Here is a 27,430-nt window from a genome sequence, read left to right as displayed (position 1 = left end):
GCGTTTGCTTTGGTGTAACTGGCTTCCCCTGCATGGGCGAATGTGAAGAAGATCCTTAGTAAGTCATTGAAGAAAACCGAGAAGAGGTCGGAGTGACCTCTGTCGTTCATCAACGATCCAGTCAGGCAGTACTCCTCTGTAAAGCGCCGTTCGTTCACATGGATTGGCTTTTTTTTGCCTTCATTCGTGCAAGTAGTAAAAGCAGACGCCCCTTTAGGGAGCCTGTCAGCACCCGTTGTTTTCCCCTTCTGTAAGCTCTCCATAGCCTCTCAGCTCTTCTACTGTCAAATCCCCCTCAAGTACTTCCCTCAATCTTCTTCACTCAAAACGTTTTCTAGCTTTGAGGTAAAAAAATGAATTTCTTCATCCTTTACCTCTGTAGAGCTGTACAGTCTTGAGTAGAAGTGTCACGCCCTCTGCAGCCAGAGGGCGGTCCTTCTCTGTCCTGTCCCTAGTTCCTGGTCTGCTGTCCTTCCTGTCCCTCTCTTTCCCTTGGGCTATATATTTCCGGGTCTTGCACTCTGTCCTCGCTCAGCACTGACGTTCGTATGTCCTGAGACCCGCCTAGCACCAGGGCGCCCCACGTCCGCTCCCTGAGGGCACAGGTTTCTATACGGCATTCCTGAACTCTTTGCACTAATGAGCCCGGGCCTTTTTCCCGTCTCGCCGCTACGCATATGGGTCTTTTTCCGCCCTCCTGCTCCCCACGGTTAGTCCCCTTGGACGTCCGTGACAAGAAGGCCTCGATGCAGGAGAGGATAGCACTCAGCTCTGTACTCTCTCTTCCCTCCTCATCAACTACACTTTCCATGACAGACTTGGAGCCTACCACTTTCCTGAAAAAGAAGCGAGTACACTTCTCATTTTCTTCCAAGAACTGCACTCTGCTTCTTAACAGCACTCCTCGACTGCTTTCTTCGGCTATGCTCCGGATGTCCTTTTTTAAAAGGGTGATATCCTCGAGCACATCGAAGCCACTGTGCAGCATCGTGTAGAGACGCTGCAGCTGCCTCTGTTTCCTGGCTAGCACTCCTCTCCGTCTGGCAGCAGCCTTCCTTCCCTCAGCCATGAAAAAGACCTTTGTCCTCACCTTCACCTCCTCCCACCACTCTCCTACTGACCCGTACAGACACTGCAAGGACAGCCACTGTGATAGTTTCTCCTTGTAGCAGGATACTACCCCCTCGTTCTCTAGCAGCTTTGTGTTGAGTTTCCAGAGGCCTGGGCCAAAGACAGTCCCACCCTGGAGTTCCACTCTACACCCTAAAGCCTGATGATCTGAGAAGAAGACAGGCTGAAGAGTGACCCCAACAACTTTCACTCTCTCTGAGACAAAGCAATAGTCAATTCTGGAGCTGCTATTCCTCCCTGACCGTGTATATCCTGCTGTTGTGGGATATATACATCTATATGTGTCTGAGAGTTTAAAGTCTTGAACTAAGTTTTGCAGGGCCAGTGAGCTGGAATCCAATTTTATCGGAGAGCTAGACTGCCTGTCTGTGTGCTCTAAGATACAATTAAAATCCCCTCCCACTATCACGTCAGTGCTACATAACAATAGGGAAGAGAGTGCTTTGAGTAGCTCCACCCTTCCTCCCACGTCAGTAGGACAATACACATTGATTAGACGCAGGTTAACGGTCCCCCATTCGACATCCACACACAGCAACCTGGCGTCTATGACCCTCTGAATACTTTTCAATTTGAATGCCCATCCTTTGAAAAGAATGGCCAGGCCAGAGGTTCTGTTGTTATTGTCCCCTGACCAATCAGAAGGCCCTTTATCCCACCTATCTTCAAAGCTTTTATACCTCTCTTGATTTACTTCTTTTTCTTTTTCTTCTTACCAATTTCCTGCCAGCCATCCCCTGAATGAGCCTTCATCAGGGTGGCAGCAGTAAAAGCGTTCACGGAGTCCATTTCAAGGAAGGGGGTAGAGGGAGGGGTGGAGGGGTTCCAGCTGTCCCCATCACCATGCTCTCCTTCCTCCACGCTCGGGGAGAAAACAGAGTCATTTTTCCTTTTCCTCAAGTCCACCTCCTGGGAGCACTGAGGGTAATGGGGTGCAGCCGATGCACCAGTCTCCTCTTCCCCCTCACCCACCATCTGCTGCAGATCCTCCGTGATGGACTGGATGGAGGAGAGGAGGGCATCTGTAGGACTTGCAGAGTCTGAGAAAAGCAGCTCCGCTAAATCCTGGGTATCCTCGCTGGACCCGCTCCACCGGGGGGCCCCACACTGGCCCTTGTTCTGAGGAGCAGGAGTGGGGGAGGGGTCCTCGCTGTTCTCGGGGGTTTTCAAACCCTCGTGCTTGTCTGGTGCAGTCTGCGGTTGTGGGGGCGTAGTGGATCTCTCTTCCACCGGCCCCGGAGCCACAGCAGGACTGATCCTGGCTGGAGGCTGAGAGTCTTTGTCCAACAAGGGTTCTTTGTTTGACTTGTTGTTTGCTTTGGCTTTTCGGGCCGGTTTGGCTGAAACAAGCACTGCCTTATCCTTTCTCATTTTGAGTTTATTGGCGTAGGCGTGAGGGCAGTTCTTAAAAACGTGTCCTTCCGAGCCACATAAATTGCACTTTGGCAGCATTGAACAGTCAGAGGCTAAATGTCCCTGTTTGCCACAGGTCTTGCAGCATTTCACAGAGCAGGACGATGCCAGGTGTCCCACAGCACCACAGCGCCGACACACCTTTGGTTGTCCCACATAAAACACATAGCCATTGCAGGCGCCCAGCCGGATTGTAGAGGGCAGGTGCCTTAAGCCTCCATTTACATTGTCCGGTAGCAAGCGAACCTCGAATTTCCTTGCTCCTGTTTTTATACCATCAACATCTCTAACCTCAGTTCCATGGTGGACGGTGCAGTACTGGTTAAGCCAGGTGTGAATGTCCTCCGTCTTTGCCAGTTCCGAGAACATAACAACATGTACCGTTTTCCTCTCTCTCCGTGTCAGAGGCTGCAAGTTGATCTTCTCAAGGGCAGGAACTTTCCCTTTTTTTGCCTCAAACACATCCACACATTGTTCAAACAGAGAACAGGTAGCAAAAACAACCTCAAATGCTTTCTGACCTGGGAGAGCGAAGATGAAATCCAAGTGTCGAGGTTCAAAGCCAAGTTCCTTCTGCAACACTTTTCTGCTGAACTGCATACGATCCATGAAGAGGTCATCCAAAAGCTCAAAACACACAGCATTCTTGCGGGATCCAAATGTTGCCATTTCGTGAACTGCAAAACAAACACTGCTTCCACAAAACAAGAAAACAATGCAACTACTCCACCGATTTCGATTTCGATTTTTAAGAACTTTATTTCCTTTTCACAAAAAAATACAGAACATCACAAATCAGAAAGCTTTACATTAATATACATACTTAAAACAGTATATATGATCACATCTCATTACATTTTGACACGGTACCAGTTACATAGCAACAATTTTCTTTTTTTCTGGTGCAAATCACATTCTTTACTTAAACATGATAATGTTTTTCACAGTTTCTTGAGATATTGACTTATGCTCTCTATTTCCCACAGATTTTCTGCTTCCTCCCTCCCTTCTCTCCCTTCTCTGAGGTAATAGTTCTCTCGGGTGATGAACAGGGCCAGGCTACCTGCTGCCTTGACTGGGACCTCGATGCCTTTGAACAGCCCCATGTTCCTCACTCTCCACAGGGCGTCTTTCCCACTCTTCACCACGGCCCAGATCCTGTCAAACACGTCAGGAGGAAGTTTGTCAGGAGAGATGCCGTATATGACAAAAGCAGCGGTCAGGGTAAATTGGGGCGAGAGAGCTTGCAACCAATCTTCAAACTGTGCCCAGAAGGCCTTAGCAAAAAAGCAGGACCACAGGAGATGGGTCACAGTCTCCTCCTCGCCGCAGCCCACCCTAACGCAGCGAGGGCTGGGGGTGAGGCCCCTACGGTACAAGAAAGTTCGTACCGGTAAGCACTGGTGGACGACACTCCAGGCTAAATCTCTGTGAATGTTGCACAGAAACTTAGAGGATGTGTGTTTCCACACCTTCCTTGTTTGGGCTGATGTTAAAATGCCCACAGGGGTCTGCCTATTGTTCTGGGGTGCAACGAAATCTTCCAGTTTTTGGACGCTGACATCTCGGAGGGGAATATGGCCAATTGGGTGAGATCTTAGAAAACTTTTAACTGTCCCATAAATTGCAGGGCATGTGTCAGAGAGTGGGACATCCAGCTTGGGTCTGACACCCCACACTCTGAACACCTCCCTACCTACCCAGAGCCTGGCAAAATAAGTCCAGGTGCTGCAGGTGCTGCTGCAAAGCCTCTCAGCACAGAGGCCAGGAAAATGCACAGCAGCTTCGTAGCAATATCTGGGACAGACTTCCCCCCTGAGGGTAGCGGCCTGTACATTATTTCCCTTCTGAGTCTTTCCTGCTTCCCACCCCATAGAAATTGAAACATCAATCTCCTCAGCACCGCCGTAACATGGTGTGGGATTGGGAAGGTAGAAGCCAGAAAATTCAAGACAGGCAAGAGCTCGGCTTTGATGACCAGCACCTTCCGTGTCATGGTGAGGTCTCGGTCCTTCCATTGCACCAGTTTTTTGTTTAAGATTGGCAATTTGTTCTGCCAATTTACTGTTCCCATCTCTTATCCAAAATACACCCCCAGGACCTTAATTCTCTTCTCTTGCAGCCTGAGATCATGTCCTTCTTTTGGCTTCCTCCAGTTCTGATAAAAAATCTCACTCTTAGATTTGTTAGTTTTTGCGGAGGAAGCCAAAGAAAAACGATCACAGCACTGCAGAGCTCTGCTAATTGAGGCTTTGTCAGACAGGAGCAGGGTGACGTCATCCATGTAGAGAGATGTCTTTACCTCTCCTCCCCTGATCCTGGCCCAAGGCACAGGCTAAGGGCTCCATAGCCAAAATGAATAACAAGGGGGATAATGGGCAGCCCTGCCTCACCCCTGAATAGACTTCGAAGGGGCGTGATTTATTGCCATTAACCATTACTCTGCTGTTGCTACCTGTGTATAGCAGGTTAATCCACTTTCTCATGATGGGGCCAAACTTCATGTGCTCAAGTACCGATGTTAAGTACTGCCGGTTTAGGCGGTCAAAGGCCTTTTCTAGGTCTACACCTAAAATGCACAGAGGGAGGGAGCGATCCTCCGAGTACAGACAGACATCCCTCAACAAGGCCAGGTTGTGGCTCATCAGGCGTCCTGCTATCCCACAAGGCTGTTCTTTCCCTACCAGTGAGGCCACTACATTTTTTAGGCGCAGGAAAAGGGCTTTGGACAGGATCTTAGTGTCCACACCTAACAGGCTGAGGGGTCTCCAGTTCTTTATGTCATTCTTTGCTCCTTTCTTAAACAAGAGAGAGATAGTGCCTTCTCTTAAGGAGTCAGGCAGCAATTCTGTCTAATAGCTTTCCTCGAAAAGGAGCATTAGTGGATCCTGAAGCAGATCCCAAAAGGTGCAATAAAATTCCTTAGGGAGCCCGTCAGCACCCAGAGTTTTCCCCTTCTGTATGCTCTCCATAGCCTGTCTCAGCTCTTCTACTGTCAAATCCCTCTCAAGTACTTCCCTATCTTCTTCACTCAAAACGTTTTCTAGCTTTGAGGTAAAAAAATGAATTTCTTCATCCTTTACCTCTGTACAGTCTTGAGTAGAAGGCCTCGATGCAGGAGAGGATAGCACTCGGCTCTGTTCTCTCTCTTCCCTCCTCATCAACTACACTTTCCATGACAGACTTGGAGCCTACCACTTTCCTGAAAAAGAAGCGAGTACACTTCTCATTTTCTTCCAAGAACTGCACTCAGCTTCTTAACAGCACTCCTCGACTACTTTCTTCCGCTATGCTTCGGATGTCCTTTTTTAAAAGGGCGATATCCTCAAGCACATTGAAGCCACTGTGCAGCATCGTGTAGAGACGCTGCAGCTGCCTCTGTTTCCTGGCTAGCACTCCTCTCCGTCTGGCAGCAGCCTTCCTTCCCTCAGCCATGAAAAAGGCCCTTGTCCTCACCTTCACCTCCTCCCACCATTCTCCTACTGACCCATACAGACACTGCAAGGACAGCCACTGTGATAGTTTCTCCTTGTAGCGGGATACTACCCCCTCGTTCTCTAGCAGCTTTGTGTTGATTTTCCAGAGGCCTGGGCCAGATCTGAGAAGAAGACAGGCTGAAGAGTGACCCCAACAACTTTCACTCTCTCTGAGACAAAGCAATAGTCAATTCTGGAGCTGCTATTCCTCCCTGACCATGTATATCCTGCTGTTGTGGGATATATACATCTATATGTGTCTGAGAGTTTAAAGTCTTGAACTAAGTTTTGCAGGGCCAGTGAGCTGGAATCCAATTTTATCGGGCTTTTGGCTAAGATCAAGTTCAAGTGGCATGCCCGTAGTTCCTGTCTTTCCAAAGTTCTAGAAGGTGATCGAAGATCCTGAAGAGTGCTTGAGCTGGTATCGCCCTAGGTTGAGACTAGGGGGTTAAGGCCAAGCAGCAGCTGAGCTGGGTGGGATCCGGCAGCAACGTTCTCTCTCTCTGCTCTCTCCTCTCCCCTCCCCCTTTCTCTTGCTCCGCCTCCTTGGCCTCTTGGCTGGGAGTAGGTACTCGTGGCCTGCCCCCGGTGCTTGCTTTCTTCCTCGAGACTCGGAAGCGCTATCCGCTCCCTCTCCCTCTCTCTCTCTCTGCCTCCTTGGCCTCTTGGCTGGGAATAGATACTCGTGGCCTGCCCGTGGTGCTTACTTTCTTCCTCGAGACTCGGAAGCACTATCCGCTCCCTCTCTCTCTCCTCCTGCGCCTGCACCTAGCTGGGCTTTGCCCACAAGGGCAAAGGCCAGGGCTCCCTTGCTGCTCCTTTAGGAGGGCAGCTAAACCCTCCTCTCCACAGGACCTTGCTCTCTCTCTTTCTCTCCTTTTTTCTTTTTTCTCCTTTCCAGATGGCAGACAGGAAGACACTGATCCGGTTCCACTGGACTAAGAAAACAGAGACGATGCCAACTGTGAAATCCTTTTTCATTACCTTCCTGAGAAGGATCCTGCAGTTGGTGGCCGGAGATCTCTACTGCCTGCAAGACAACAAGGCAGAGAGATGCATGGAGGCCTACATGGCCACGGACGCCTCATATGAAAAGGCAACGAAAATGATCAGAGAAAAAGGTAAGCACCCCGGTTTCTCTGATTTCAGGCCTGAGCCTATGAGGAAGACAAACCAGAGGACCATCACAGTCCTCACATACAACCCTTACGTACCAATGGAACTGGTAACACCTCCCCCGCAGAGAACCGAAACTGCCGAGGCCACACCCCCAGCCGCACCAGTGCCACAAGATGGCCGCCAGGACGACGGACAAAATGGCTGACCGGAGGAAGGGCCCTCATAACTCCCAGCAAGAAGGGAAATAGAAAGCGGGAGAAGAGATGCAGGGCAGATCCACCTTCGGAAGGACAAAAGAAAAGAGTGGTAAGGGAGAACCGTTTCCTCGTCCTAGAGGAAACGGAACTTTCTTCCCCCGAGGCCCAGGAACAACCGGAGGAGGCAGCCCAGGAAAAGGAAACCCTCCCCTCCGAGGCCCAAAGATGACAGGAAGTGACAGCCCAGGAAACAGAACCCCCCTCCCCCGAGTCCCATGGACAACAGGAGGAGGCATCCCAGGAAGAGGTAACCCCCTCCCCCGAGGCCCAGGGACAACAGGAAGAGGCAGCCCAGGAAGTCGGAACCCCCTCCCCCGATGCCCAGGAACAACAGAAAGAGGCAGCCCAGGAAGTGGAGCCCCCCTCCCCCGAGGCTCAGGAACAACAGGAAGAGGCAGCCCAGGAAGTGGAGCCCCCCTCACCCAAGGCCCAGTAGCAACTGGAGGTCCCCGAAACTCCTGGAGAAAGGAAAGAAAAAAGCCTTCCCGAAGCGGTGGCGGAGAATTTCCTCGAGGAAGATGAGGATTACTTTGAAGCCGCCCTGGAGCCGGGACTGATGGTAGGGCTGGACCCGTCCAGCATGTTTACCTTTCAGTCCCCAGCGAGACCTGGAGGGAGCCCAGCATATTCCCCCCAGCACCCAAGGAGAGAAGTTACATCTAGGCTAAACAGTGCCCAGATGTAGACTCCCAAGTTTTCCACTGTAAGCACAAAGAGAGGAGGTTCAACTTTCACTTGTTTAATCATGACTGTGAAACTTACCTTTCTAACAACTAACGTGAGAGGGCTAAGAGTCTTTCATGATCTGGCCTCAAAGTCTTTCTCAGTTTGTTTCTTACAGGAGGTCCACCTGAAGGATGAAAGTGACAAGCTGACATTCACCAGGGAATGGACGAAGGGAGAATCATGCTGGAGCGTAGGAGGGGTCCACTCTTCCGGAGTGGGAATCCTCCTCGGAAACCAAGAGTTGACGCTGGTTTCCTCCTTCTCGGTGGTGCAGGGCCGGATCCTGGTCGCAGACATCGACTGGAGGGGGCAGAAGTTGACAGCAATTAACGTCTATGCTCCGGCGGAACCCTCTATCCGGAAGGAAGTGTTTGCTGACCTGGCCAGCTGCTGCACCACCAACAGACAGGTGGTGCTTGGCGGGGACTTCAACGTCGACCGGGAGAAGGGGAGCGACGCTAGCTCGGCAGAGCTGGAGTCGCTACTCAAGCAGTTCTCCCTGGTAGATGGTTTCAGACGGTGCCGCCCTAACGACGCCAGAACGACATGGAAAAACTCCCGGGGAGTGTGCAGCCGCCTGGACTACATCTTTCTGCACACGACCTGCTCCCTGGAGTCGGCGACGGTGTCCCCGGAGTAGTATTCCAGCCACGAGCGCTTGTCGGTGATGGCTAACACCAACCTGCCGGCATTCGGTCTTGGGTACTGGAAGCTGAACCGGGAGATACTGGAGGAAGACGACTTCAGGGCACTGTTCCGTAAAGACTACGCAAGCTGGGTCGATCTGAGAGACGGCTACAGCTCCATGGTGGAATGGTGGGAGTCGGTGAAGGACAGGACCTGAACCCTGGCGCAGATGTACTGCAGACGGAAGGCGGCCAGGGAGATGAAGGAAGCTGCACGACTCCAGAGACAACTAGAGGAGGAGTACAGCTCGGCTAACGGGGGAGGAGCCTTCAATTCAGCCCGGGCACAGGACCTGAAGGAGAGGCTCCGCAAACTCAATCAGGTCCGAGGAGCCCAGAAAAAGAGGGTGATCCACGGCCTGAGACGAGGAGATGGAGAGGAAGTGCTGGACGAGAGCGACAAGGTAGAAGCGGCCACCGCTTTCTACACGGAGCTCTTTTCAGAAAAGCAGACGGAGGTGGAGGCAGGCGATGCTTTTCTGGAGGAGCTGAAGGCACGAGTACCGGAGGAGGTGAGGGAGGACTTGGAGGGTCCGATCACGGCCGAGGAGCTGAAGGCGGCGCTCTTGTCCATGGAGAATGGCAAGGTGCCGGGGCCGGACGGACTCCCAAAGGAACTCTACACCTGCTTCTGGGACACCCTGGCGGCAGATCTGGTGGAAGTGGCGCAGGAGATCTTCCGCCGGGGGAAACTCGGAGACACCATGAGGGAGGGCATCATCTACCTGCTCTTCAAGAGCCCTTAGCAGAGACGGTGAGACGGGACCCTGTCATCGACGGCCTGGAGATACCGGGAGGCGCGGGGGAAACCCTGAAGATCTCCCAGTTCGCTGACGACATGACGCTGTTCCTGAGGTCGGACAGGGGGTTGAGGAGGGCCCTGCAGGTCATGGAGCAATACTCCAGAGCCTCAGGGTCGAAGCTCAACCGCCGAAAGAGCAAACTGAAGTTCTTCGGGCCCTGGAAGCACAGGACGACGGCGCCGGAGGGTCTCGAGCTCTGCACGGAGCCCCTCAAAATACTGGGGGTTTCCTTCCAGAGCCAGGACAACGAGACCAACAACTGGACCGAGAGGATCGCCAAGGTGAACGCGAAGCTGGGTCTGTGGAAAACGCGGTCGCTGTCCTACACAGGGAAAGTGATGGTGTTGAAAGCAGACATCCTGGCGGCTTTGGTTTACCTGGCGGTGGTGTACCCGCTGCCGGCCAGACTCAGACGAGCGCTGCAAGGGATTATCTTCGGCCTCGTCTGGGGCGGCAAGTACGAGTACATCACTCGAAAACCGGATGTGTCAGCCGGTCGAGGAAGGGGTTCGAGATGTCCCACATTTCCCCCTGAAACTCGACTGCATCTTCTACTGCAACCTCTGTCGGGCGCTGCAGGAGCCCATTGGCCACAAGTACCAGTACTTTGTCAGGCTGTGGCTCTCCGTCCCGATGAGGCACTTGGTCCAGTGGTCAAACACTGGGCCCAAGGCAGAGAGGCGACCGAAGTTCTACACCCACGCTGTCAAGTGGAGCAGGAGGTATGAGGCCACGAGACAGCCAGAGCTCTGCACCAACCACAGAGCCCTGTACAAAGAGGTGAGGGGGCATTTGGTCGCTGACGAAAGGCTGCAGGTTCCCAGACAAGTCTGGGAAAGGACACAGCCCAAAGAACTTGACAACCAACTGAAGGACCTCAACTGGATGGCTGTGCACCAGAGACTGGCTACCAGAGAGGTCCTCTACAGACACTCGCTAACCAGGAATCCGCATTGCCCCCGGGACACGTGTTTTGTCGAGGAGACTCAGGAGCACGTGTTCTGGAGCTGCCTCTTCGCCAAGGTGGTGTGGGGCAGAATGGAGATCATTATGCAACTCCTGGGAAAGGATGCAGTGCTCAGTTACCAGTACATTCTGCTGGGGGCTGGCACCCACCAGACTGGACAAGGGGACACAGGACCTGTGGGGGCTGCTACTGTCCCTCACAAAACAAGGACTGTGGAAGGCGAGGAACACTCTCATCCGGCACAACATAAAGTGGGGGGCGAGGGAGCTGGAGGAGAGGATCCTGGCGGACCTCAGGAGGAGGACGAAGCACCACGTCGCCAAATGGGGTCTCCCCACGGCGAGGGAGCGCTGGAATGGACTTTGGGACCTATACAGAGATTAAAGGACAATAGCAAGTGGTGGATTTGGAGGGACTCTCTTAATTGCGCAAATCCGCCCCCACTCGCAAAGATTGATAACGGACAATCAATCTCCGTTCCGCCGTTGTTTTTTATAACATGGAGTGTTGATATGTGTGAGATGTTCCTTTTGAGATGTTTTTTTTGCAGAATAAAGTATATTTTGTAGAACAAAAAACATCTTATGACAAGGTTTACAAGTTATCTGTTGAACTACATTCTCATAGGTGTGGTCACATTCCAGATCATTTGTTTACGTTTTTGTTTCTGGAGCAACTGTTAGATGAAATGTGCTAATATGTAACCTAACTCCAGTGTGAATAACAAGAAGAGGGGAGCAGCTCCATTCCATACCATGGGAGCTTTGAGATTGGCTGGGCCAGATCTCTCATTTGCATATCTGATTTGGAAATATAACACTAAACCCCTTCTTGCATGGATTTAACTTGCACCCAAGAGTCCCCTACTGTGTATTGCTACTTATTTTTTTATGATAAGTGGTGATTACCAGTTGACAGGTTTTATTTGTTGAATTATAAATGGTTTTGTATTATCATCCTGAATGGCCTGTACTCAAGGTTTGGTAGGGTATGTGTTTTCATTTCATTTACCAAATTGAATTTTTGCTCTTTTAGTATTTGTCTAGAAGGCTTTCTGAAGTCAGGAACCCCATTTATTTGGTGAAAAAGGATTCTGTATTAATATTTCTCATACAACATAAATAGGGTCTTTTATGAATAAAAAGCTCTTGCACTTGGAAATCTTGATAAAGCTGTGCGCTTCCATACACTCAAGCAGTTTTGATTCCTAATATTTGACCTTAGGTGCGGGAACGGGTCTTTTTTGCCATTTGATTTCCAATTGATCAGCACAGTATAGAAAATAGACCCATAAAGCAACCTCAGCAGTGACAAATGTGCGAAAAGTGATCACTTGTTTTCGCCCGCTTTCAAACTGAAACCCTTTGGTGTGTTAAGAGAATGTGATAACCACTACACTGCGCAAGGTGGGAATGGGTGACTTGCAGAGAGTGTTGAACGTCGAGAAAGGACTTCTCTCAGGAATATATTTCCACATTCTGAAGAGGAGATTTTCTCAATTTCTATAGTCTGACTTCCTCTTTTGCTAGAGAGCTGTAGAATGTGGAGTCACCTATCCAGCTCTGGGAGCAGTGTGTAGATAACAGGTTTGTAACTGCCTGATGAGCACAGTAAATTAATACAGCAGAATAAATAATATTGTATATAAGTAATATTGTGATTATCACGTTCATCACACATGGGCAAGATCCCCTTTTTGAAAGCGGGCAGAAACAGGTGTCTTTTTATCTTCTCACATTTTGCACTTCTGCCAGTGTTTTATGGATCTTGTTTTGTCTTATTGCAATAATTCGAATTTCCTGTGTCATTCATGATCACATCAAACAGGCAGCAGATCATGTCACCTTTCAGATAGTCGTTCTTCTGCTTCCTAAATTTCCTAGAGACAGGTCTTTTCAGCAGAACTGACAAATGTGGCAAAGCAACCTGATAAGACCAGGTCCTAGAAGTCACTACTCAGTCAGTTACTACTGCCGAAATGCAAGCCCTTCCTCCAGCCTGAAGAAGTTGATCCTACATTACTCAGGAAGAAGATGTATCTACCAAACTTCAGAGAGCTGAGCTGGATTACGTAACACTCTACCACTCCTCTTCGTGCACTCATGCTGGAACTTTGGGAGGCTACTGCAGACAGCAGAGGTTAGATCGTAAACAGAGGTTGAAATAGCTCAGCTGAGAAAGCCTTAGACTGATGCTCTAAAGGTCCCTGGTTCAATCTGGGGTTTTGGCATTTTGTTTCGTTGCGCCATTTGTTCCTCTATGCAATGCCCTGTGTCCAAAGTCACACTTCCCTTTCTCAGCCTGAATCCCAAACTAGAGTCTTTGTGTCCTTGAGTCCCTCTTTTACCGACACTGATGAAGTACAGAAATAACTTAACATATTTTGCACTCCTTATGGTGTTTTATGGTGGGACCTGTATTTCTCTATGAATTTCCTTAGTGACAGCCCATTTGTTTTCAATATATTTCTGGTGAAGTTATTACATCGGTCTCCCCTGGTGGCTTGTTTTCATATCCCACTTCTGACAATGACTTTTCTTATGTCACTTTGATGCTTTAAAGCTCCTTAGCTCCCTGTCAGGAATCAAACCCCATTCTCCTGTATGACAGGCAGGGATTCTCACCATGGTTAAATTGCAACTGTAATAATATTGACAACATTAATAAATGCATATATAATTGAAATTAAAAACATATCTAACACAGCATCTTTTCTGGTTATATACCACAATGCATTGCTGATATTTGTTGTTTGCCATTTAGGTTAAATACTGTCATGTTTTTCTCAGCAATCTTCTTTTGATGCGTAAGTATAAATAATGATAATACTATTTGAATGCATACAGGTCTTAATATTATTTTGATTAAAAATAGTACGTTAATAAGCAATAAATGGCATATAAAATAGTGTGAAGGTGAAGATCACACAAAATCAACTACAAATGTGGGAATTATACATTTTTAGGATTATAAATTGCATGTAGCACATTAGCAACACTACAGTAATGCTAATATAACAATAGTGTAAAAAAAATCCTGACCTAATTCCTTACAAATGCTGATACAAAATGGGAATGATTTCAGAGTTTCGGGGATTGGGTCTCCTGATAGAGATCAGAGATGAACTGAGGCATGTGGGAAAGTGTACAGAACTGGTGAACTCCCAATTCCACATCAAGAGGCTGAGCACAATGGAAGAGTCCTGTACACACAAGTGAGTCCTTGACAACATGGACAATCAAAACCTACTGGTATGATATTATATTCTCTCTGTGGTGTAGAAAATATTCACTACTAGTATTATAGGTTACAGATAGGTCATTATATGACAGCTTACATCTGATTAATAGGATCCATCTCTGGCATACATTCTTATTTTTAGTTTATAATGTATAATCTTGCTAATTTTTTAATGCCAAAATAAAGTGTTTTATAAAAAGCTTCATGTTCTAAGAAATTACTACAACTTTTGAACTTTGAAATATTGCCACTTTGTATTCTAGGACTTAGCAAATACTGCAGAAAAGTGGAGTTAAAATGTGAAAATGTGTAATGGGTATGTCTGATTAGTTGATTAGTGAAGATCCAGTAGTAAAAATAGCTTCTAATATTATTTCTAATATAATATTATTTCCAGATAAACCAACTTTGGAGAGTAGGCAACAGTGATTTCAAAGAAAGTGTGTTCACAGTGTTGTTAAGGTATTGCTTATAGATTTTTTTAATGTTTTTACATTACATTTTTACTTTGATCAAGTTAAAATATCCACAAAATTTAGCTTAAAGATACCTTGTTAACCACTGAATTTGCAAGGTGTAAAACTGCTAAATTGTCTTTTAAAATCTAAGGATTACAGTAGTACATTTGATACTAAATATTTGAGTAAATAAACGTTGAGTGAAAACTCGCTTGAGAAATGTCTAAGCTCAGTCATAATTTGGTTTTCAGACTTAAGACAAATTAACTGATGATGGAATTCAACTTTGCTGGCACAAACCAGAAAGATCAAAGACAAAAGAGGTGCCTGGGAGACACAAATCTTTTTAGAGCAATTAAAGGTACTTTTATTCTATGTTGTACTTTCAAACTTTGGGTACTCTTTAATTAGGACAGACTTTATTGCTCAATTACTATGATGCAAGCTAAACTTAATACACTGATTAAGCTTTGATCTTAGTAAACCTTAATGGTTCTTTTTTGAGATTATATTCAAGAAGAGATTAATCATCATTTGTCGATCATTTGTTCATTTGTTGGAGAACTTGATAATCTTTGACAATTATTATTAAATGAGCATTATACAAATGTGCGTTGATATTTTTAATATGTACCTTAATTGTAATATATATAAACACAATTGGTTTGATATGGATGTTCATTTGAAGGATTTGAGGATATCAAGGATCGCAGAACAACCAAAGATACATTTGGGTCTCTGCTATTGGTAAAGATGAAAGAGTACCGTAAGCGTGAAGCTTGCATACACACGAGAGAAAAAATCAGTTTTAATGCACTTCATTAAACTGATGGTGTGCTTATCAATCGTGCATGAAAAATACATAGCAGAGGATGGTTTCGATCTATCGACCTCTGGGTTATGGGCCCAGCACGCGTCCGCTGCGCCACGCTGCTGACAGCTGTCATAGTGTGATTCAACACAACTGCTCTATCTTTGCTTTCTAAAAGTGCGCCCGAGATTAAAAGTTTCAACGGCAAACGCAGACGTCACTTTGAGCACTTGGTCTTTTATAGTACAAATATCACACGCTGCACTACATGGGCGTGTCTTCAAGATCGTTGAGAACCAAACCTTCTGCTTTCCGAGGCAACTGATTCTTTCCTTGTTAATTCACAAATCTTCAATGAGAATCAGTGAAACGAAAACCAAACACATGTACACACTCGCGTCCTAGCCTGAAAGAAAAATGATGGAAGCATTTGAGGAATAACAAGAGTAGTCTGAACAGCTCCAGTCTATCAACTGCTCTACAAAGTGATCGCTACTTCCACACCCAGTTTATAACACTGAAAATGATTCAGGAAGCACAGCAAAGTTCTAAAAGCAGTGCTTGAAAAGCGTCTAGATACATAAAATGACAATTTCTCAAAAGTAAAATCTTCAGCTTTTAAATATTGTCATCCATATATTTTCGTTTTTCTCTTTTTTACATAACACGCTTTCGAGAAATAGACTGTCTTGTAATGAAGGCTGCATTAGAACGTGTATCTACATTAAAATCGGGTTTATGACTTTTGCGTTATTCAGCTTTCTTAGCGCTTGGGTCTCGATTCAGATATCGCAATAAAAGCAACAGGGGAGTAAGTTTTCCTTTTCTAAATCAAAGGTGATCTGCTCACAAGGAAGTATAAAAACTTCAAAGGAACAAGTAATAGGTTTATTCCATGCTGAAAAAAAGAAGAAAGAGAACACAACGTTTCGGCCGTGGAGCCTTCTTCATTTGAAGTATAAAAAAGTATATAATGTTTAATGAAGTATAATGAAGTATAAAAACTTCAGCGTTTACTTTTTGAAGACCTCAAATTGTTGAAACACTATTGCTTCATGAGCTAATAAGTAAGGTTTCTGAGCACGCATTGTATTACTAATGCTGTTATTAATAAACAAAAAGCTTAAATTCACATAATGGAATTTGGACGGCTCAAAGTAGTCTATTCTTTGGACAACTTTACTTGCCCGCTGAGTAGAGTTTAAAGCAACGGCAGCAGAAGTAGCAGTAATAGCATCAACGTGGTTAGAGTGTCACAATACACTCTATGAAATTATTACGGCTTCAGATCGTTTTGTTCTGTTGAAGCTGCCTACAGGATCTGAATTGCTGACATTGGCTGTGATCTTTTTTCAAGTTTCATGAAATCCTTCACATATTTGAAATATTTAATTCGGGTTCGCCTAATACACGGTACCTGCAGCAGAATGATGTGGCACATGAAGCCGTTTTGTTTATCGGTTGTAAGGATTTAGGAGCGTACTACAAATCGAGCAAGCGAAAAGAAAATTAAACAGGAGTCACTTTTTGGATTGCTAATTCATTGTGCTCTGCTCGTCTAGGTTCAAATCCCATCCTTGTCATGGTTAAGGCCTGAGACGTGTGTGTTTTTTCTAAACGGTGTTTGCATTTGTTTCCTCTTTTACTCCTGTAAACTCAGGATTTGTTTTCCTTGGTGGCAACAATACGCTTCTGTAAATGGTAGACTCTGCTTTCAAATGAGCTGCACCAGGCATTCGGATACAGAAGAACACAGGGATTTAAAATTCAGGAATACGAACGGCCAATTGCTTACAGCTAGGGTTTTTACGTTTTCTTATTTAGCGATTTGTGTATCAATCTTTTAACAATTCATTAAAATGCTAACAATATGTAAAATCAAAACAACAGCACCGTTAAATGCTGGGGAGACAGGTCGTTTTTTTTTTCCATCAGATGCCAATCTCTAATGCTGTGTGTGAGAGCTTACGTACCTTTCCTTTTCTCACATTTTCTGACAACTATTCCAAAGGGGCACCCTGTCAGCTCCTAATACTTTTTAAAAGTCTGCCTGCATGTTTGATTATTGTCGTTTTATTTAGAAAAAGTTCAATATTGATCATAACTAAAGAAAATTAGGATCACGAATAAAAAAGGGGCTGAAGGTGCGAGTCGCTCTTGAATCAGAGCTGGGCGACACGGGCTTCTGTTCTGATATGATTGTACGAGAAGCAGGAGGAATCTCTTCTCTCCTATGGAGCATGAGCTGAATCAGGAGGGAGACATTTCGTATGCTCGTGCATATGTTAACACATGACCTACATCGTAAAACTAAATTAAAAACTAACATTAAGTTGTCAAAGACATTCATTTATATACAAACAAGAGACAGACATAGTAATGATTCTACATTAACTTGTCCTGCACTGATCAGACTAATTGAAATGTATGAAAGCCCGTTTCCGCCAGGGAGTTACAAAACAACGCGCTATGGTATCGCAGAATTCCGACTAAGTAACTCAGAATTGCGACTTAGTAACTCACAACTCCGACTTTATATCTCACATTTGCAACTTCGAAATAGCCCATATTTCATTGTCTGTCCTTTTGTTATTGTAACGGATTCGGGTTCTAGCTAGCAAGACCTGGGTTCAAGCCAATACAGTGAGGCACGAAGTAGGGTGGGAGCGGCGAGGGCACAAGCCCTAGAACCCGAATTCGTTACAATAACAAAAGGTCAGACAATGAAATATGGGCTATTTCGAAGTCGCAAATGTGAGAGATAAAGTCAAAATTCTGAGTTTTTAGGTCGCAATTCTATGATTCTAAGTCACAATTCTGAGATACCATAGTGCGTTTTTTTTACTCCCTGGCGGAAACGGGCTTCCATAGGTTCTCGGTGCTGCGAAGCAAAAGCAATCTCTGGAAAATCAGACAAATTATCAGATAATGTCAAAAGCTGATCAGTATTTCTTTACTGGGAAGCAAAGAAATGCTTGTATTACACATTTTAATATGACATGCAATTACACATGAAAAATAGTAAAATTATTTTCATTGCGGTACGTGTTGATAGAACAGCCCCCTCGATAAAAGAAAGTGTGGACGGACGTGTCGCATGTTCCGTACTCTGTCTGACAGCGAGTTTAACACACTTTCCACGGAAATTAGAAACTAATTGAACAATAAATTAATCTGAGCAAATTTTACACGTGTGGGTGATTTAATTCTGTCGAAATTGCGTGGAACTCCTCCGCTGAGGTCAGATACACACGGGGAAATGTTCAGGCGGCTTCACGGAGTCCCGCCTCAGACTGAAATCAGGTTCTAATTAGACGCTGAGAACAATCCGGATCTCTGTATGTAATTGATTGTGTTGATTGTGTGACCAGGTGTGCGGTAACAGGTCCTGCCAGTATAAAAACCTAGTCACCGCGTTCACACTTTATGCTTTCTTGTTTCAACACAGTTTTGCGGTTTACTTATTTTACTCCTGTAGCAATTGAGCGGGACGTTAATTTGGCGATGCGCTCGTTTCTCTTTATGCTGTGCCTGTGCACAGGGGCCGGGCTCCCCGCACTGGTTTCCGCCGGGCCGGCTGGCTGGGACTCTCGGGAATTGGCGCTCCAGGCCGACCTCCCGGCTCCTGAAGACGCAGCCCAGTTAGAGGACTTGAACCTGGCAGATGCGCCCTCCGAAGACCTGTCTGCAAGCGAGAACGACTCGCAGTCCTTGGCTCCCGACTTTCGCCGCCTTCCCGTGTCCAGAGACGCGTACTCGCCCTACTTCGACAAGGAGAAGATGAAGCCCGAAGCCGGCAGCCGCCCCTTACCCGCCTACATCAAGAGCGTCCTGTTTCCTCCCCAGCGAGGGCGGCAGCCGGCTCGCCCGGCCATCGGGGGCACCTGAGGAGTGGCTGTGTGGTGTGACTCCAGCAGGATGTACGTGAGGGTCAGTCGGCTCCTGTTCGGCTTCAGCTGTCGGCCATCGGAGGTGACCTTGGGCAACTGCAGCGTCAGCCGAACCACACGCAGTTACTTCTACTTCATCTACGGGCTTCACGAGTGCGGCACCGAGCGATCGGTAAGCAGGTCTTCATCTACAGGCAGTGTATCGACGTGAGCTGTAGGGCCAGTGTCGGGGTTGCCTTTCCTGGGAATATCCCTTCCTCTGTGACCCTGCAGGTTGTCCAGGGCCGCCTGGTGTACTCCAACACTCTCCGCTATGCCCCGCCCTCTTCCAGTGCACCTGTGCATCGCTTCATTCCCTTCTCTGTGCCTGTCAAGTGCTCCTACAACAGGTAGGCAGGGCTCTGCTGCTGAGAAGCCGCTAGGAAAGTGTCCAGATGCCCCTCATCCCCTCTGTCCTGCAGGTTCCACTACTCCTACAAGGTTGGCTATGTCCCCACGTGGGCCAGGAGAAGGACCTTCTTCAAGGACCTGAAGAACAAGCACCGCTTTGTGCTGCTCACCACCAACTGTAAGCTCCTTGAGTGAGTGGCTCCTCCTGCCTGCAGGGGGTGCTGTGTGCAGGTGTAATGCTGCCTCTCTCTCTCTCCAGCCCGCTGGGTCCGGCTCTCTCCTAAGGATGAGTACTTCCTGGGTCAGCCCATGTACTTCCAGGCCACTGCCTACTTTGCCACAGCAGAGCAGAGGCTGTACATTCTCTCGTTACGTAACGGAGAAACCAGACCAGCACTCCCAGCCCCGTTTCCCTGTGATCGACAACTTGGGGTACGGCCCCTTCTGGGAGGGGAGGTGGGCAGGAGCCCTGAGAGCCTGCAGGGGTTCATCCTTGTCCTTGTCCCCAGGTGCATGGTGGACAGCAAGGCAGATGGCTGCCTGTCCAGGTTTGTCCCCTCCAAGCAGAAGGATGTGCTCCGCTTCACAATTGATGCCTTCCTCTTCCAGAAGAAGCTGTCCAGGAAGGTACTGCTCTCAAAGGCTGCTCAGCCTTCTTGCTCTACTGATCCATGGTCTGCTTTCACATCCATGATCTAGATGTGAACCAGACTGTGGCAGCTGTAGTGCCTAGAGCTGCCAGCTTGCCTTCACTGATGGCAGAAGGTCTTTCTCTGTCCCTCTATTGGCCTTGATCCCTTAATGCTGTGACCTTCCCTCTTGCAGCATGAAGTGACTGAGCTGTACATGCACTGTGTCATGGCTGTGGCTCCTGCTAAAGCAACACCAGGGACCAAGTCCTGCACCTACAACAGGGAGGCTAAGAGGTACTTCTGCAAGGAGCCTGCTGAGGGTGCTCTGGGACATGCCAGGTTTAGGCCTCACCTGTCCTCCTCCTCTCCTCCAGGTGGGAGGAGCTGTATGGTGACCATGAGGTCTGTGCCTGCTGTGAGTCCAGGTGTGCTGGCAGTCGGAATGAAGGTGGGTCTGGTTCTCTATCCCTTGTGGATGCATCTCTGCCCAAGAGACAACCATGCTTGGACAACTGAGGAATGATCCCGTGCTGGACAAAGGGACTGTTTAGATGAGTAGACTGTGGGTCTCTGGGTATAGCGGATCCCTCACTCCTGGGTGCTGCTTGTCCACAGGTACCAGGAGCCTGGTGACCAGTAGTCGGGTGGCTGTGGCACCAGTAGAAGCTCCTCTGGATGTGGGAGCTGACTGGACTGAGGATGAGGAAAGAGACCCTCGGAGCTCCAGTGAAGATGCTGAGAGCACCAGTGAGGATGTGGAGGGAGCAGAGGACTTTGGAGATGTTGGCCAGTGGACAGGTAGGGTCTGGCAGGAGGAGCTCCTGTAGGGGTGGTGTCCTGCAGTGTAGCTGGATTGTACTCCTTCCTCCCCAGGTGCCTGAATGAAGGCTCCAGCCTGGCCCTTGTGACTCTCCTGCCTCCACTTGCCTTGTAATGGCAACATCTCAATAAAGCTGTGAAAGACCTTTCTGCCTGCCCTTGTTTCTTTATGGTTTATAGGTTTGAATGGGGTGGAGGAATTCAAGGGAAGTATTTGTGGGGGTTCCCCTTTCAAGAATGCTTCCCGTATTGCTGCCAATGAGGACTGAAAATGGCTGGAGTAATAAAGCGTTGTACTGGGGGAAGATAGCCGCACTATTCCTTGGGCAGGTCATTGTGACTTTTTTACTGGGGGAGAGACAGAGGTGTTCAATATACTGGCAGTCCTCCTGTTTCCTAGAGGGGTAGTGCTTATGGAGTGTCAGTTGCTACTGTAGTGCCCGGTAAGAGTGAGATCTGATGTCCTATTCTAGGCTGCACAAACTGACTAAAAGAAACACAAGGAAGGGATTGTCAACAGGGGCTTGGTGTAAAGTAGGCCTTCCCTTCCTTAGCAGAGGAACAATTCTGGTGCCCAAACATCAGTGAATAAAGGTACAGTTAGAATCTTGGAGGTCTTGTCTTATGGGTGTTGGTTTCACAGTATTGGACAGTCACGGGAAGTATTCAGATTGAAACTGGAGATCCCAGTACTTGATCCGGAAGACAAGTGTTCACAACCACCTCTACCAGCAGCACAGACTGTGTAGATTGAGACTGAATGCTTACTACACAAAGCCTCTCCACTGTTTCAGTGTCCCATGTCATGAATTTCAAGTAAATTCTAGTCTTCCTTTGTGACTACCTATAATTTGCACAAATCCTGCTGGCCCACTAACACTGTCAATTATTAGCCCTACTGCACTGCCCTATTAAAGTTTCAAGGATTTAGGATAAACTATTTTATATAATGGTTCCAAAGGTGGCTTCGCAAAGTACTTGAAACAATTACAATAAGAATACACAGGATAAAACAATTCCAATAGACAGAGGAGACCATGGATGGTGGTACTAAGGAAAGTAGAAGCAGAGGGGTAAAGAATGGAACCAGTTCAGTAAAGGCTCTTCTACAGAACAAGGTGTTGAGTCTGAATTTGAAGGAGTTTAGGGAAGGTGACTCTGGTATCCTTGGGGAGAGAGTTCCAGAGCTTGGGGGCATAACAGGAGAAGGCCTTGTCACTCATACAGTGTAGATGGGCGTGGGGGACAGTTAAGAGACCAGAATAAGAAGAGCGAAGGTTCTGAGGTGGGGAGTAGGGTGATAATAGATCAAACTGCTACTGAGGTGCAACTGAAATGTGACGGCATGTTCTACAATTTATGCAAGAAAGGGTAATGTTAAGCTTTTATGGACCGTTGGTACAACAGCAGTGCTCAAGGATTCATTTCTAATATTGAGGACAATGGGTTATATACCCATCGTTCTTACCAAAGGATCAGAGACCTTTTGCTATATAAAAAGACTCCTTTCCACCACTAATTTATACAGGTTTGGTTCATTTGGGTTTTATCAGTTAAACATTTAAGTGAAGTCATTGTCCTGCTCGCGGCCGAGCCCGACACACGGTACCGTCTGGTTTCTGTCGCCGGGCGCTCACCCTGCGGTCCATATGGGTCCTAATGGCCCAGTATATGGTAGTGCCAATTTCCCTAAGGAAACAAATACTCCACATTAGTCTGAATGCCACATTCTTCATTGGTCCCATTACATCACAGAAAAACAAAACTACTCACTCTTTAATCTCGTCTAATCCAAGACGCACCGAATATCACAGTCTTCTTTTAACACGCGTGCTGTGATTCCTCTATGTAGCAGAAATGACAACCGAGGAGCCGAGAGATTATTTCAGCATTTCGCGTCAGAACGGAAAACACAAACGACTAACTTGGAATGACTTGCTTTTGACGCTTTTCAAAGCGTTCTTTGTGCACGACGACTGCGCCACCAAGCAAACTACATAAATATGAGAAAACACGCAAGAGAGTTGTCACTCAGAGTGTCGAAGGGTCGATGTATACTGGGGCTCAGTTGAAATGCAACGTCAGGACTTTTCCGAACTATGTCACACGAAGAGAGCACAGCCCTTTCCGCCTTGCCGCGTGTGTCTCGGTAACTCGCTGTGATCGTATAGTGGTCAGTACTTTGCGTTGTGGCCGCAACAACCCCGGTTCGAATCCGGGTCACGGCAGAATAGGGGCGTCTGCTTTTACTACTCGCACGAATGAAGGCAAAAAAAAGCCAATCGACGTGAACGAACGGCGCTTTACAGAGGAGTACTGCCTGACTGGATCGTTGATGAACGACAGAGGCCACTCCGACCTCTTCTCGGTTTTCTTCAATGACTTACTAAGGATCTTCTTCACATTCGCCCATGCAGGGGAAGCCAGTTACACCAAAGCAAACGCAGGAAAGTGCATTTCAAGCAGAGACCAGGAGGGACTTGTTTACACCGAGAGTGGGCGGAGAATGGAACAATGCGCCCAGCCCTGTTGCTGGAGCCGATTCTTGATGAGCTCTTGGGCTCACTAAGAGGCCCCTGCTGGATGCTAATCTTTCTGTTGTTCTTGCAGGTCCTGCGCTGCTTTTGAGCCGACAGAGCTCGACCTGGTCTGTCGGCACAGCCCAATTGCAAATGATCGGCTCCGCGTACAGAAGGAACGTGCGTTTGGTACAAGAGTGCACGAAGGCACCGGAAATACATTGGGAACAAATGACCGGTCGCTCAAGACCTCTGTGAAGTACAGGAGCGTGCAAAACGAGGCTGTTTCCGCCCGGTCTCGAACCGGGGACCTTTCGCGTGTTAGGCGAACGTGATAGCCGCTACACTACGGAAACCTGTAGGGACTGCTGCTGGTGTCTCGCTTGCGTTTCAGGCTGAGAAAGGGACGCGTCACTTTAGGCAGGTGGCGCTGGAGAGAGGAACAAAGGGCGCGATGAAACAAAATGCCGAAACCCAGGATCGAACCAGGGACCTTTAGATCTTCAGTCTAACGCTCTCCCAACTGAGCTATTTCGGCAGTGCGCAAAGCCCACAGCCACCTGCTCCAGCCTTCCTGTGTTGTGGCATGAGCGCACCAAGAGTAGCGGGAGAGTGTTGCAGGAACGTCACTCAGAAGGAAAGCCACCCAGCTGCGCCCTCTGAGCTCTGTCCAGCGGATCTTCCTCGCATGGACTCCTGCCTGCGACGGGCAGGAAACAATTAGCAAGAACAGAACGACACCCCATGGGTGTCTCATGACCGCACCTTAGGTTGTGACACGTGCAGGTGTGAGGGGTTGCTGGGCTACTTTGGAGCAGAGCTTGGGCGGAGGGGGGACGGGAAAGCAGACAAAGAGGTGACACCTCAAGGTCTGCACGATCACAGCTCTCCGCCGCCCCAGGCTTCCGCTCGATAAGCTACTGGACACACCCGCCCCTCCTCACACAGACGGTGGAAAAGCCCCCGAGTGGGAGGGCTCGCTCTTCCTCCCAGGAGCTCTTGGACACGACGCCCAGACAGGGCGCGGGGAGCCGCCGCCTGCAAACACGGCTCCAGGCAGGACTCCACTCCGCAGGAGCCGCAGAGCAGAGGAGATGAGGGCAGCTTAGCTCCTGTGCAGAGACCTGAGCTGTTGTTGCTGTGGATGCTGTCTTTTCTGCACTCGGGGTAGGAGTGAATGTTGAGTTGCCCTTAGAAATGAAGCAGAGCACTTCAACGGCACGGGTGTGTGTGTGTGTGCGCCCTGGTGATTCTGGGAGACAGATCGAACCTGGGCTAAAAGAGAGGGGGCTTAGCCCTCTTCCATTTGCTAGTTCAAAGTTGTACAACCCCTTTGTATCTGCTAGGCGGCGCAGTCGTCGTGCACAAAGAACACTTTGAAAAGCGTCAAAGGCAAGTCATTCCGAGCTGGTTGTTTGTGTTTTCCGTTCAGACGCGAAATGCTGACATGATCTCTCGGCTCCTCGGTTGTCATTTCTGCTCCGTATAGGAATCACAGCACGCGTCGGCTTCCAGCACGGTGGGTCGGGACACGATGCCGGGGGTCGGAGAGAGCGATGTCTTCCTCGTTAGTATAGGACCTGTCACCTGTCCCCACCTGTCACGCGGGAGACTGGGGTGCATCAGGACGCGCCTTGAAGTGAAAGCAGGATGCGCTGTGACATGCACTGTGCAGATCCCGCCACACTAAGAGGTGGGTCCAGTGGGTCTGTTCGATCACAGCGCTAGGCGAATCCCCAATCCCCTTTTGTGCCTGGCGACAAAAGATGTCTTTTTCCGCCCGGTTTCGAACCGGGGACCTTTCGCGTGTGAGGCGAACGTGATAACCACTACACTACGGAAACGGTGGTAAGACGTGCCCAGCGGCCCAGCGCTGAGCTTCGCCAATGCGATTTAGCTGCTTCCAGTGCCTTTATTGGAGTGCGCTGATGGACCGTGCTCTCTCTCCAGAGACCAGCACGCCTGTCATGGACGGAGCAGGAAAGGCGGCGCCACATTCTACAGCCCTCTCCACGCAATCGACGAAATCGGGCTACTGAAGTGGAGAAAATCGCCTCTCCAGAAAGTGCAAATATCATCTTGGAGACTATCAATCCTATTGCCGAAGGTCAGCCCTGTCTACCAGAGTAACCCTCCCACAGCGATGATCAGCTCGTCTCACACGCGAGAAGTTTCGGTTGGAAACAAGCGCCCCCTCTTCTCGCACGTTTTGCACGTTCGAGTAGTTTTAATGCGGCTCTTTCGTACACGGTGCTGATCTTTTGGAAAGCAGGAGGCAAAACCGAGTCGAACCACCTGGGTGAAAACCAGGAACCCTAACCGCTAGACTATATGGCAGCGAACAACCATGCTGTTCCCGGCATCATGCAAGGAAACTACATAAATATGAGAAAACACGCAAGAGAGTTGTCACTCAGAGTGTCGAAGGGTCGATGTATACTGGGGCTCAGTTGAAATGCAACGTCAGGACTTTTCCGAATTATGTCACACGAAGAGAGCACAGCCCTTTCCGCCCTGCCGCGTGTGTCTCAGTAACTCGCTGTGATCGTATATGGGTCAGTACTTTGCGTTGTGGCCGTCCTGATGTACCCCGGTCTCCCGTGTGACAGGTGGGGATACTCGCCACTATACTAACGAGGAAGACATCGCTCTCTGCTTAGTGTGCAAAACACTTACTTGCAGCATTGTGGGTGCTGTGGTTTAAATGCTATTGGTTTGTGAACAGAATACCCCTATCCCAGTGCATTGTGCCACATTAAATAAAAGCAAGAGAAAAAGAGATTCAGAACACAAAGCTGTGTCAGTGTTCTGTGTAAAAAATCGGTTTGAACATCATGGGAGCTGTTTTTAATAAGCTGCTGAGTAAAGAATATTTTAATCTTCCTGCTGTCAGTAGTATTGTGAATATAGTTGACTCTTACCTGAATGAAAACAGGACATAAAGGAAGGGTTTCAGAATTCTGACAAAGCTTTATTCCCGTGCTTACAGTCTGAGTAATTGGAGACTGCGCTATTCTTTTGCCTATGGTCATATATGCGTTTTTTGCATGAAGCCGTATTGAACAGTATTTCTCGCGTTGTGAACTTGTGTATACAGCGGTCCCCCGGGTTCCAGTTACTGCGTAATTACGCATCGATGAAAAACCGGAGGTTTAAAAAAAGATAATTAGCTCACTGATACTTTGATGTAGAGGCTGTGGAAATATCCACATGTCGTGGTCCTTAAAATGCATTTGGTTTGAAGGCGTTCTGTGCTTCCGTTGCGAAGATATGGACAAAAGAATATTCGTGCTTGGTCAAAAAAATGTCATATAAATGAAAAAGTAAAGGCTGAGAAAGCATTCACAATGTGTAAACAGCCTCGTTTTGCACGCTCCTGTACTTCACAGAGGTCTTGAGCGACCGGTCATTTGTTCCCAATGTATTTCCGGTGCCTTCGTGCACTCTTGTACCAAACGCACGTTCCTTCTGTACGCGGAGCCGATCATTTGCAATTGGGCTGTGCCGACAAACCAGGACGAGCTCTGTCGGCTCAAAAGCAGCGCAGGACCTGCAAGAACAACAGAAAGATTAGCATCCAGCGGGGGCCTCTTAGTGAGCCCAAGAGCTCATCAAGAATCGGCTCCAGCAACAGGGCTGGGCGCATTGTTCCATTCTCCGCCCACTCTCGGTGTAAACAAGTCCCTCCTGGTCTCTGCTTGAAATGCACTTTCCTGTGTTTGCTTTGGTGTAACTGGCTTCCCCTGCATGGGCGAATGTGAAGAAGATCCTTAGTAAGTCATTGAAGAAAACCGAGAAGAGGTCGGAGTGGCCTCTGTCGTTCATCAACGATCCAGTCAGGCAGTACTCCTCTGTAAAGCGCCGTTCGTTCACGTCGATTGGCTTTTATTTGCCTTCTTTCGTGCGAGTAGTAAAAGCAGACGCCCCTATTCTGCCATGACCCGGATTCGAACCGGGGTTGTTGCGGCCACAACGCAAAGTACTGACCACTATACGATCACAGCGAGTTACCGAGACACACGCAGCAGGGTGGAAAGGGCTGTGCTCTCTTCGTGTGACATAATTCGGAAAAGTCCTGACGTTGCATTTCAAC

General features: G+C 48.1%; 1 protein-coding gene, 2 long non-coding RNA genes and 4 other non-coding genes across 7 annotated transcripts; 5 read left to right on the top strand and 2 right to left on the bottom strand.

Annotated features, from left to right (window-relative positions):
* Window positions 1-11,595: 11,595 nt before the first annotated feature.
* Window positions 11,596-11,651, top strand: LOC148664124 (U7 small nuclear RNA). The gene has a single exon (XR_015939028.1). It is a non-coding gene; the product is annotated as a U7 small nuclear RNA (small nuclear RNA).
* A 7,338-nt stretch (window positions 11,652-18,989) lies between these two features.
* On the top strand, window positions 18,990-19,786 carry LOC148664123 (zona pellucida sperm-binding protein 3-like). Its single transcript, XM_088630898.1, has 5 exons — window positions 18,990-19,149; window positions 19,251-19,366; window positions 19,439-19,545; window positions 19,627-19,723; window positions 19,771-19,786. The coding sequence occupies exons 1-5, from the start codon at window positions 19,006-19,008 to the stop codon at window positions 19,784-19,786; spliced, it is 480 nt and encodes a 159-aa protein (XP_088487024.1). The 5' UTR covers window positions 18,990-19,005.
* A 95-nt stretch (window positions 19,787-19,881) lies between these two features.
* Window positions 19,882-20,449, top strand: LOC148664122 (uncharacterized). Its single transcript, XR_015936473.1, has 3 exons — window positions 19,882-19,994; window positions 20,193-20,293; window positions 20,374-20,449. It is a non-coding gene; the product is annotated as an uncharacterized LOC148664122 (long non-coding RNA).
* Window positions 20,450-20,618: 169 nt separating this feature from the next.
* LOC148664121 (uncharacterized) lies at window positions 20,619-20,964 on the top strand. Its single transcript, XR_015936474.1, has 2 exons — window positions 20,619-20,797; window positions 20,873-20,964. It is a non-coding gene; the product is annotated as an uncharacterized LOC148664121 (long non-coding RNA).
* A 2,010-nt stretch (window positions 20,965-22,974) lies between these two features.
* trnah-gug (transfer RNA histidin (anticodon GUG)) lies at window positions 22,975-23,046 on the top strand. The gene has a single exon. It is a non-coding gene; the product is annotated as a tRNA-His (tRNA).
* Window positions 23,047-23,620: 574 nt separating this feature from the next.
* On the bottom strand, window positions 23,621-23,693 carry trnav-aac (transfer RNA valine (anticodon AAC)). The gene has a single exon. It is a non-coding gene; the product is annotated as a tRNA-Val (tRNA).
* A 109-nt stretch (window positions 23,694-23,802) lies between these two features.
* Window positions 23,803-23,875, bottom strand: trnaf-gaa (transfer RNA phenylalanine (anticodon GAA)). The gene has a single exon. It is a non-coding gene; the product is annotated as a tRNA-Phe (tRNA).
* Window positions 23,876-27,430: the final 3,555 nt, after the last annotated feature.

Source organism: Lepisosteus platostomus, chromosome 5, assembly GCF_059453375.1.
Source record: "Lepisosteus platostomus isolate fLepPlt1 chromosome 5, fLepPlt1.hap1, whole genome shotgun sequence".
NCBI lineage: Eukaryota > Metazoa > Chordata > Actinopteri > Semionotiformes > Lepisosteidae > Lepisosteus > Lepisosteus platostomus.
Note: the sequence above shows the minus strand (reverse complement) of the source record. Positions and strands in the feature narration are given on the sequence as shown.

Excerpts from the sequence above, each read along its gene's own strand:
- LOC148664123 (XM_088630898.1), top strand. The coding sequence starts at position 19,006 with ATGTACGTGAGGGTCAGTCGGCTCCTGTTCGGCTTCAGCTGTCGGCCA. Across the intron at positions 19,150-19,250 it reads AGTGCGGCACCGAGCGATCG|GTTGTCCAGGGCCGCCTGGT; the intron begins GTAAGCAGGTCT and ends GTGACCCTGCAG. Across the intron at positions 19,546-19,626 it reads TGTGCTGCTCACCACCAACT|CCCGCTGGGTCCGGCTCTCT; the intron begins GTAAGCTCCTTG and ends CTCTCTCTCCAG.